The 10,840-nt window shown below is 56.7% G+C and overlaps 1 protein-coding gene across 2 annotated transcripts; it reads left to right on the top strand.

Moving 5' to 3' along the window:
• The first annotated feature begins 2,842 nt into the window (after window positions 1-2,842).
• Window positions 2,843-9,916, top strand: TEX45 (testis expressed 45). 2 transcript variants are annotated; one of them, XM_045496520.1, is made up of 10 exons: window positions 2,843-3,818; window positions 4,989-5,095; window positions 5,523-6,108; window positions 7,135-7,241; window positions 7,330-7,430; window positions 7,686-7,798; window positions 7,880-7,989; window positions 8,363-8,567; window positions 9,081-9,166; window positions 9,672-9,916. In XM_045496520.1, exons 3-10 carry the CDS (start codon window positions 5,541-5,543, stop codon window positions 9,897-9,899), a joined length of 1,518 nt encoding a protein of 505 aa, XP_045352476.1. In that variant the 5' UTR covers window positions 2,843-3,818; window positions 4,989-5,095; window positions 5,523-5,540; the 3' UTR covers window positions 9,900-9,916. The 2 variants fall into 2 exon arrangements, with proteins under 2 accessions (XP_045352476.1, XP_045352475.1); XM_045496519.1 differs by lacking the exon at window positions 4,989-5,095.
• The last annotated feature ends 924 nt before the right edge of the window (window positions 9,917-10,840 follow it).

Genomic DNA, 10,840 nt, shown 5'->3' with positions numbered 1-10,840 from the left:
GCCATAGCTTGCAGGGCTCAGCTCCCTGCCCAAAGCTCTGTGTGTGTTCCATCCACACTATCCCGGGAAACCTTGTCCACTCCCACGAGTTCCCTGGCCACCTCTCCCTCGTGACTCGTTATTTTTTTTTTTTTTTAAATAATTTTTGGGGCGCCTGGGTGGCACAGTCGGTTAAGCGTCCAACTTCAGCCAGGTCACAATCTCGCGGTCCGTGAGTTCGAGCCCCGCGTCGGGCTCTGGGCTGATGGCTCAGAGCCTGGAGCCTGTTTCCGATTCTGTGTCTCCCTCTCTCTCTGCCCCTCCCCCGTTCCTGCTCTGTCTCTCTCTGTCCCACAAATAAATAAACGTTGAAAAAAAAATTAAAAAAAAATATTTTTTTAAATTTTTTGAGAGACAGAGCACAAGTGGGGGAGGGGCAGAGAGAGAAGGAGACAGAGAATTCGAAGAAGGCTCCAGGCTCTGAGCCATCAGCACAGAGCCCGATGTGGGGCTGGAACTCACAAACCGTGAGATGGTGATCTGAGCCAAAGTCAGATGCTTAACCGACTGAGCCACCCAGGCGCCCCCCTCCTCATGCCTCTTTAATCCTGACCTGATCCTGTTCCCACCTGCCCCGTGGACAATGTCCCTACTCATCCCACAACCCCCATCCCCACGCTCAGCAAGTCCCAGACCGACTGTAGCGTCATCCCCTAACATCTTGCTCTCCGAGTCCCCATCTCAGGGCTCCCCCGCCAGCCACTGAGCCACCCAGTCACAGACCGGTCATCACTGTCTCCTCTTTCTCCCCCCACACATCCCTCCCACGTCCCAACAGTCACCAAAGTATCACTTCCTCCCGGCCCACTGCCCCCTCCATAGGCAGCCCTCCTTCTCTCTGGACCCCAAGCCCCGCCTCCCCCGATCTGCCTTCCCCGACAACATCTCAGGACACTCTTTAACCCCCACCTCTGACCACAGCCCTCCTTGCTTAAAACTCGGGACACTGTTCCTGCCGCAGACAAAAGCCAAGCCAAGCCCAAAGCCTGCAGAGGGACGAGGATCTTGGGCTATAGAGCCTGCTGCTGAATGAGTGGTTACGTCCCTTCTCTTGAGCGCAGGCTGTCCCTGACTGCTTTGTGACAGCACAGTGCGTTTCTCCGAGTGCCTGCTGGGTGGCCGGCCCCCTGCCAGGCCCCAAGCACACAGCAGAGAGTCTTTCGGGCCCTGGCCAACCCTCCCAGCGTCCTCCCCCATCAGTTAGGGCCGAGCTTGACCTTTGAGAGAGGGACGGGAGCTAGACTGGCATTCACAGCTGGCCTTGTGGTCGCTAGGAGCTGGCCGGGCAGCCCCAGCTCGGCCCTGGTGCGCTCCTGCGAGACATAAATAATTTCACAGAACGCGGGCGTTGGACAAAGCCACTCCGTGGCCGCGGTGGGACGAGACAAAACAAGCTGAAGGCAGGCAAAACATGAGCATTGTCCAAACCACAGCGACCACCAGGCGATCGCTCTTCCTGGAGAGTCTGAGCGCTGCCGTTCTTCCCCGAGACTTTCGGCGGAAAAACTAAGATCCTCAACAACAGAATTATCTCCCCCCCCCCACACCCCCCTTGCTTTCTGACAGCATCCAGGATCCACCTCCTCCTTTTCCCAGCAGACAGAAGGACGAGGCGGAAACTGTATTTGCATCAGCCTGGCTGGTGCCCAACGCCCTACCCTCCGGGCGGGGGAGCCGGTGATGGGGCCTCACCCCAGAGGACAATGCAACAATTTGCTTCAATTTAGTGAGAAGAAACCCACTCAGGGAATAAGTCCTGGGGAGGTATTAGCTAATGTTACATTGACAATCATGTTGCAATATAAATGTATCAAATCAATATGTCGTGTCTCAAACATAGGCAATGTTATATGTCAACTATATCTCAAGAAGAGAGGCGGGGGGGAGGGAGAAAGAGAAAGAAGGAAGGAGGAAGGAAAGAGCCCATTTAGTAGCTGATTCGGGGTCATGAACTTTATTTATTTATATAAACATATTTATGTTTACATATATTTATTTTTTTTTTAATTTTTTTTTTCAACGTTTATTTATTTTTGGGACAGAGAGAGACAGAGCATGAACGGGGGAGGGGCAGAGAGAGAGGGAGACACAGAATCGGAAACAGGCTCCAGGCTCTGAGTCATCAGCCCAGAGCCCGACGCGGGGCTCGAACTCACGGACCGCGAGATCGTGACCTGGCTGAAGTCGGACGCTCAACCGACTGCGCCACCGAGGCGCCCCTACATATATTTATTTATATGTATATAAATTTATGTTTGTATAAATTTACATATTTATTTAAATATATTTATACATTTATTTCATTTTATTTTTAATTTCTTTTTTGAGAGAGCTAGAGAGCAGGTGGAGGGAGAGGGGCAGAGAGAGAGGGAGACAGAATTTCAAGCAGGCTCTGCCCTGTCAGGGCAGAGCCGATGCAGGGCTCGAACTCACCAGCTGTGAGATCATGCCCTGAGCTGAAATCCAAAGTCGGATGCTCAACGGACTGAAACACCCAGGCGCCCCTTCATCTGCTTCGTTTTTGTTTTTGTTTTTTTTTTAAGAAATTGTTTTTCCATTTAAAAAGTGTTATTTATTGAGGGGCATCTGGGTGGCTCAGTCGGTTCAGCGCCCGACTTCAGCTCAGGTCATGATCTCACAGTTGGTGGGTTCGAGCCCCGCGTCGGTCTCTGTGCTGACAGCTCGGAGCCTGGAGCCTGCTTCGGATGCTGTGTCTCCCTCTCTCTGCCCCTCCCCCACTCGCACTCTGCCTCTCTCTCTCTCTCTCTCTCTCTCAAAATAAACATTAAAAATTTTTTTTTAATTTTTAAATGTTATTCATTGTGGTAAAATACACATGACATACAATCGACCATCTTAACCATTTTTAGATGTTCTGCCCAGTGGCATGAAGCACATTCACACTGTCATGAGACCGTCCTCACTGTCCTCTTTCAGAACTTTTCAGCTGCCCAAACCGAACCTCTGTCCCCATGAGACCCTGACTCCCCATTTCCCTCTTTCCTATTGTTTTGTATGTTATTTTCATTTGTCAGGTCATCTCAACAAAGAAAGCCAAACCTCCCAGCAGTAAAAACCTGCAACGCGAACCCCCATTGCCTCGAACCTCCCAGAAGCAGGGACACGAGCCCAGGTGAAGACAAGCCCGTCTCAGCTCATACCCACAGCTCCCCGGAGGGTGTGCTCTCGCTCGCGGTCACAAGTAACAAGCTTGGATTTGGTCAGCCTCGGGTGTGTTCCTGACGGTCTTTGGGCTGGGGGGGGCACTGGTGTCCCTAAGGGCACCTCGGAGGTCTGCGAGCCCTGGAGTGACATTAAGCAGTGCAGTGACTCAACGACCGAAGACGTTGGCTCGTCCTGCGTGGGGAGTGCTGAGAAGCAGACAAGCAGGAAAATTCTGGAAAATGATAATAATGAACATACTGCCTCCAATCCTCACTGCTGCTTTCTGAAGCCCCATTTTCCAGATGGCAAAACTGAGGCTTCGAGAAGTCAAGTCACTTGCCTAGCTCTCTTGAGCTCTCCGGAGGCAGGATCCTCTGGCCTCACTCCCGTTCTTCTTCCCAGCTGCCCTCAGAGTGGCTGGGGACCATTGTGACAACGCTGAGTGAGGGAAGCTCTTTGGTCACAATGGGCAGAACTGGACCACGCGGGGACACAGCCTCGGAAGGAACATATGAGCATCTTCTGGGAGACCGGGGACACAGGGAGTCCAGAGGGTCAGGCCGGTGGCCAAGGGCATTTCCTAAGACGCATTAGTCCCCATGCCACCCCTTGAGGTACGTCCCACATGCTCATCCCTGATGTGGAAACTGAAGCTCACAGGAACCCGATTGCTTATTCCGAGGTGACCTTGATTTCAATTGTTAGATTCTCCGTAGACTATTGGAGACTTCTCAGCTCTCAACTATTTCAGGTGCCAAAATGATCAAAGAAGCAAACGGAGACTCTGAACATCTGTGGTTTGGTTAAAATGCTTGGCCCCTGTTTTCTAAATATTTTTTATTGTTTTTAATGTTTATTTTTGAGAGAGGGAGAGACAGAGCGTGAGCAGAGGAGGGGCAGAGAGAGAGGGAGACACAGAATCCGAAGCGGTCTCCAGGCTCTGGGCTCTCAGCCCCGAGCCCGTGAGATCATGACCTGAGCCGAAGTCGGTTGCTTAACCGACTGAGCGGGCCAGGCGCCCCATGGGCCCTGTTTCCTAAAGAGGTCGACATGACCAGTTTTGAGCTGACTCGGGCTGGGCGGGGGGGGGGGGGGGGGTGAGCCTGCGGTACCCCCCTCCCCCCACCGGGACTGCTCTCAGAGGGGCTGGGAGCAGCGTCGGGGAGACTCCCCTGCTCAGAGCAAAGGCAAGAATGTCCCGGTCAGCTAAATGGGGGGCCGGGAGCCTGGAGCTGGAGGTCAGAGAAGTGGAGAGAGACGTCTATGCCTCTGAGAGTTTCAGGATAGGAAGAGATCCGGGAGAACAATCAGCACCCAGGACAATTGCAGAGGGCAGGAAGACCCACGGTGGGGGGGGGGGGGGGGGGGGTGGCAGAGACTGTGGCCAGGACTGAGCAGAGATGGAAGATCCCACATACGGAGGGGAGGGCCCTGGCCTTGACCACTACCTGAGGGTGAGGAGAAGGGGCTCCCGTATCAAAGAGACTACACTGCAGTGCTGGATTCTAGTCCTTCTTGTGGCCCACCCCGCACTGGCCTTGGCAGCTGCTGTTCCTTCCGCCTGGAATGTTACTCCCCCCCCCCCCCCGCCCCCCGTCCCCATATGCTCCTCTCCCACATTTTCCAGGTCTTTTGTCAACCGTCATCTCAGTGACACCATCCCATTTAAAACTGCAACCCTCGTCCCCTCACCACCACCCTCCTATGCTGTGTGATGTTTTTAGGCACAGCACTCAGCTCCTTCTACTAACACCGCCGCAATTTGTAGTGTTATATTTTTTCAGCATTGTCTGTCACCCCCGTTGTCACCTCCACAAGAGCACTGGCTCTTGGTCTGTTTTGTGACCTGATGTTCCCCCTGCCAAGGACCTAGAACAGGGCCTGGCACACGGTAAGTGCCCAATGAATGCTTTTATCTCTATGCTCTCTACTTTCCCTGGGGGCAGGCACAGGGGCTAGGCCTGTTTTGTTTGTTTAATTTTTATTCAGAGAGAGAGAGAGAGAGAGAGACAGACAGACAGAGTATGAGCAGGGGAGGGGCAGAAAGAGAGGGAGACACAGAATCCAAAGCAGGCTCCAAGCTGCCAGCACAGAGCCGGACACATGGCTCGAACCCACCAACGGCAAGATCATGACCTGAGCCGAAGTCGGATGCCCAACAGACTGAGCCACCCAGGCGCCCCTGAGCCTGTTTTTTTAGGAAGTCCTCAGACCCCCCCCCCCCCCCCCCATGCCCAGTGCCTGGCGCGCAGGAAGGAGTAAAAGCATTGTCCTCAGGCGGGCACTTGCTCAGTCTCATTATCTCCGCCCTCTCACAGGTGGCGCCTTGTCCCCCGATGGCGATGGCCGCGGTCGCCCTCCTGCCATGCCCGATGTCCCGGCTGGACTTCCTCAAGGCCTCGCACTTTGCACTAGGGCCGGATCCGCGGCTGCACGTGGACGCCATGCAACCCACGTCGCACCGGGACTTCCCGGCCTACCCGGGCGTCACCCGCGCGCTGTCGTGCCAGGAGCCGCCCGTCAGGTCCTTCTTCCGACAGGACACGCGCGCCGCAGGCGCGGAGCTCCAGTCGGAGGCGCACCGCGCGTTCGCGCCCCTGGCGCCGCAGCCGTCCGCGCCGTCGGGGACGCGGGAGCGCACCCTCGCCACGCCGGCCACCAACTTGCGCGTGTACGCGCCCGCGCGCTCCCGTACCGGCCTCTCCACCGCGCGCGCGGACTTTGGCTGGCCGGAGCTGCCGGCGCGCGCCAGAGAGCAGATCCGCGGCGCGCGCCTCATCTTCGACCGCGACTCGGTGCCGCCCGGCGACCGAGCCAAGCTGCGCATCCCGCCCACCACCTACCAGGCGCTTTTCCCGCCCCACGACGCGTGCCCGCGGCCCCGCGCGCCCTGCAGCCACTTCGGTGAGCGCGCCCACGCGCCCCACGGCGCGATTTGCCACCCCCTAGGTTCTCCAGGCCCGCGGGGATTCCGCGCCCTCTCCCAGGGGACATTTGGCAAAGTCTGGAGATCGTTTTGGTTGTCACGGACCCGCGGAAGGGGGTAGTCCTAGCAGGGAATGCATGGAGGCCAGGGATGCTGCTGAATATATCCTACCGTGCACGGGACAGCTGGCCCTAATAAAGAATTACGGGGCCCCAAATGTCAATAGTGCCGAGCCTGAGAAAACCTAGAACTTCCCTGAGCCTCAGTTTCTACATTCACTGAATGGCATAGCTCCTGAATTTTTTCGAGGGGCTGCGCCCTGGGCAGAAGGCATGAATGGTGGTTTGGACAAATCGGCTAAGTGCCGCCCCCCCCCCCACACACACACATCCCAGGCCCGCCACCATAGTAGTTCTGTGAGTCTGAGCAAGTCGACATCTCCAAGTCTCGATTTTCCTCCTCTGCAAAATGGGTGCAACAACAGCGCCCCACTTCACAGGAGCTGGTGAAGCAGAAGAGCCCGGAGTGCATGAGGCACCTGGCGTAGAGTGAGCGCTCAAAAAAGACTAGCTGTCATTTGTGTGATTTTCCGATTCTGTGACTCGGGGACCTGCCGTTGGACATCACTAGGCAAGAGTCCCTCCAAGCCGGAGTCAGGGATTGTCAGATCTGGATTTGACTCAGTTCTGCTTTTGAATTTCGTGACTTCTGGCGAGTGACTTGATTTCTCTGAGCCCCCGGAAGGCTGTAGAGTGGGGAGAATATTACTAACTCTCAAATGAGGTTTGAAGCACTTAGCCTAGATTCCTGGCTCTGGTCAGGTATGTTGGTAGTTATTCTTGTTACCATTATTTGTATTATTTTGGCTGTTTTTCCACAACAGCCCTCAGGGGGGGCTAGTCACGACTGCCCACCTCCCCTTTCCAGGCAAGGAATCGAACCCCAGTGGGCCTGAGGCTGCGTGGAACCAATGTTGTTCTCTCTCTCCTCTTGCTCCTCCTCAGGGGGCAGCAACGCACTCCAGTGGGACCACAGGAGACAGGACGATGGGACCTCCTACCAGAGACAGTTTCAGGCCCTGCCAGGCCCACCTGCCTCGATGTGTAAGAGGGTAAATCGAGGTGGGGCTGGTGCTGCTGGGGAGGGCAGGGATGGGGGCTGGGTGGTGCCGCCCTCTTCCCACCTGTGTCCACCCACAGGCCTCCTCCAGTGTGGAGCTGGGAGACCCCAAGATTGGCTATGGGCCTGTGTGCTCCGAGCAGAGACAAGCCTACGGGCCCCAGGGTCTGCCCCCAGACAGGTACTGTGGCCTTCCACCAGGATGGAGCAAAGGCCTCTCAGCAACAGGTGGAGTGTACCACCTGAGGCTCTCGAGCCAGTACTGTGGGTGCCCCTCACCTCCAAGCAAGGCCCGCTATTGCCCAGATCTCCCACCAGTAGCACGCCACAGCCTGGCCTTTGGGAAGCCTGCCCCTCTCCCATTTCCTGGGAGTTGCAAGGGCCCAGACCAGATCTATCTGATCGTAGAGCGGACCCCACCCCCCCTTACCTGCAGGTATGACAAGGCCCAGGCCTCGGCCCACATCCACTATGTGAATATTCGTCCTGGAGATGGGCTCTTCCGTGACAGGACCACCGAGGCTGAACACTTCTACCCCCGAGAGCCAGGTGGGAGTCTGCTGCCCACCCTGCCCCCTGCTTCCGCAGCAGCCTCCCAGGTTGGCTCAGCAGCTATTCTGTCACTGGCAGAGCGTTTTGTTCTTCACCACGACCAGACTCCGGCATCGCACATCCTGGAAGGAAATCGGTGCCCCGGCCCGGGCAGCCTCACCACCTCCGTGCACTTCTTCCACGGCCAGGTCAGCAGGAAGGGGGAGAAGGCCACAGGGCTCATCAGGGACAAGGGTTCCCTAGACGGTACGGATAGCAAGTGCAGAGGCCTTGAGGTGAGAGTGAGCTCGACGTGTGTGTGGGGGGGGGGGGGGGGGGGGGGGCGGGGGGGGATCTCCTGGATCTATCTGCGGGATCTAAGGTTGAGTCAGTTAACCACTCCCAGCCTCAGTGGCTCTGTCTGCAAAATGAGATACAATGCCAACTCGCAGCACCAGCACGTGGGGTCCAAGGAGGGTGTGAGCTGTCCAAGGTCGTATAGCGCTCACCTCTTCTCTCCCGCCCGAGTTCTGGGACACCCCGCACATTTGGGAGCTTCCCAGATGCCATGTGGTCCTACAGCCACTGCCCGTGAACAAGCCACCCAGCTGCCACGTGCCCCACGAGAAACTGCAGAGTCACGTGGGCCTAGGGGAGTCCTCGCTGCTCGGACAGTTCTTCCAGACCTCCACTGGCACAGACTACTGCTCCCCGGGCACCATCCAGAAGCCGCAGAGAGCGCCCACTCTCCACTTGCTGCCTAGCAACCTGCCCCGGGGCACCGGCGGTGAGCTCTAACCCCGCCCCCGCCGTTCTCGCCCCGCCCACCGCCCCACTCTAGCTCCGCCTTCTGAGGAGCTAGATTCCACCTCTTGAACCAAGATCCCAACTCTGCCCCCCCCCCCGCCAACCTCGTCCCGTCGAGGATCTGATTCTGCCCCCTCCCCCCACCCCATCTCCGCCATGGCACCGCCCCCTGCATAACCATAGTCCCGCCCCTCCCCATATCTGCCCTCACCTGAACCCTGACCCTTGCTCTTCAGTCGGACTCTGGCTCCGCCCCTTGACCAACTTAGACTACCCTTCCTGCCCCCCCTCCCCCGCAACAACTCTGTGTTTGCCCCCGCCCCTGGCTCCTCCCTTCTCCCCGCCTCCTAGTCCTTCCTTCGCTCTAACTTCACCTTGGGCTCAGGCTTCGCCTGAACTCTTACTCCGTGCTTAATCTCACACGTTCCTGCCCCAGGGCCCTGCCCCTCCTCCCTCAGCCCCTCAGCTCGACTACCCCCACCCAAATCTACAGAAACAGATTTTTTAACCATGAACCAGAAGATGCTGAAGCCGCATAGAACAGCTCCCGCCTCCGTGACTGACGAGATGCTACAGCGGGTGAGGGAGGGGGAAGGGGTATCTCCCTGACCGGTAACCCCCCCAAAGCAGTGTAGTTTTGTCCCAGGATGATAACGCCGTGACCTCAGGCCCAGAATTAGTGTCAAGTTCGTTCAGGGTCACTCTACGGTGACCCCAGGCACAGGGTCATCTTAATGTCACGCCAGCCTCAAGGTCATCCCTAGCTCACCTCCAGGGTCATTTCAGGGTCAGCTCAAGGACATCTTTATATCACCAGCCACAGGTATACCCTCAGCTGAGGGGTAGCTCAGAGTTGCCTAAGGTCACCACAGCCCTGGGGTCATTCCAGGGGTCCCCCGCTTTCTCTCCAGCTTCCCATCCAGCTCCTGGGGCAGCCCAAACTGGGACACCTTTTTGCCTACCTCCTCAGAGCCCAATCATCAGCCTTTGCTGCTCCCAGGGTCATATGGGGACCACGGGGTGGGCCAGGTAGGTCAACCACCCTTCAGGCTGTCCTGCCAGGCTCCCCGCCCTGACTCCACAGTGCAAGTATAACCACATTGAGCCCCCGCTGGGTGGACGGCGCTTCTTCTCAACCCAATACGAGGATGAGTTTGCCTTCAAGTTCCAGGGCCCAGCGATGCTGAGATCGGCCAACCTCCAGGACAGCCATGTGCCTCTGGGCTCCCCCCGCCAGTGGGTCTGTGGGGCTGGGAAGGTAGACCTTCAGACCCCCCAGCCCCCTACTTACCCATGCCCTAGCCAGCAATAAACACTGTCTTGGCAACATCTCACCCCTCCTCATCAGTCAGCCATGAAAGATGATGCTTGGTGGGATGGAGACTGTACAGGAGAGAGTGACTCCATCAAAAAAAAAAAAAAAACCCAAAAACCTTAACACACACTTCCATGGGCCCTGAAGGTCACCCCACTCTGGGCAGGGAGGCCACTCGAGCTCGTACAAGGGCTTGGCAGTTGGACTCAGTGTAAGGTGTCAGGTGCATCACCAAATCTGAATGATGTGGAGAGAGTGGAGTCAATGTTGAACCGGGCACTGAGGTGAAGTGTCGAGAACCTAGGCTCCCAGGGCTGAATGGACAGGCTCCAAATCTTAACTCTTCTGTCCTGGATAGTAGTCTTGGGCAGGTCACTTCATCCCTGTGCGCCTCATCTGTTTGCTCATCTGTAACGCGGAGATGCAGGGCAGTCCTCTCGTTAGAATGTTATAAGTGAGAAATGTGCACACGTGTCCATGCGTGTGGCTGAGGGTCAAGGAGGGAGAGCACTTCCCCTCTGAGCCTGAAGGTGATGAGGAAAGAGGAAGATGAGGGTATGGGAAGGAGATTTCAATCGTTGAGAGGCTGGGTGGGGCTCAGAGGAGGAACGATGAAGGGGTGGAGAAGCTGAGAGTGGCCCAGCGATTTTCTCCATTGTGGTTCACCCACAATGCCCTGGCTGGCTGGGCAATTGGCCCCCAGGTCAGAGCTGGGTCCGGGGACAAACGAACGAAAACCATCAGGATATGATCAAGTTCAAGGGGGTAGATGTCCAGCCAGGGACAAAATGAAGAGGGTGGAAAGGAGGAGGCTGGGGTGGAGCCCTGAAGCCAGTCCTTGACGGGGCTTGACAAGCAGGTCAACAAATGGTACCTTGGACAGCGCCCCCATCTTGAAGGTCTCGGGTGTGGTGATCTGGAAAAAAAAAATGGGCGTT

This window comes from Leopardus geoffroyi, chromosome A2 (genome assembly GCF_018350155.1).
Source record: "Leopardus geoffroyi isolate Oge1 chromosome A2, O.geoffroyi_Oge1_pat1.0, whole genome shotgun sequence".
Lineage (NCBI taxonomy): Eukaryota > Metazoa > Chordata > Mammalia > Carnivora > Felidae > Leopardus > Leopardus geoffroyi.
The sequence above is the reverse complement of the archived record's forward strand: the minus strand, read 5'-3'. Positions and strand labels throughout refer to the sequence as shown.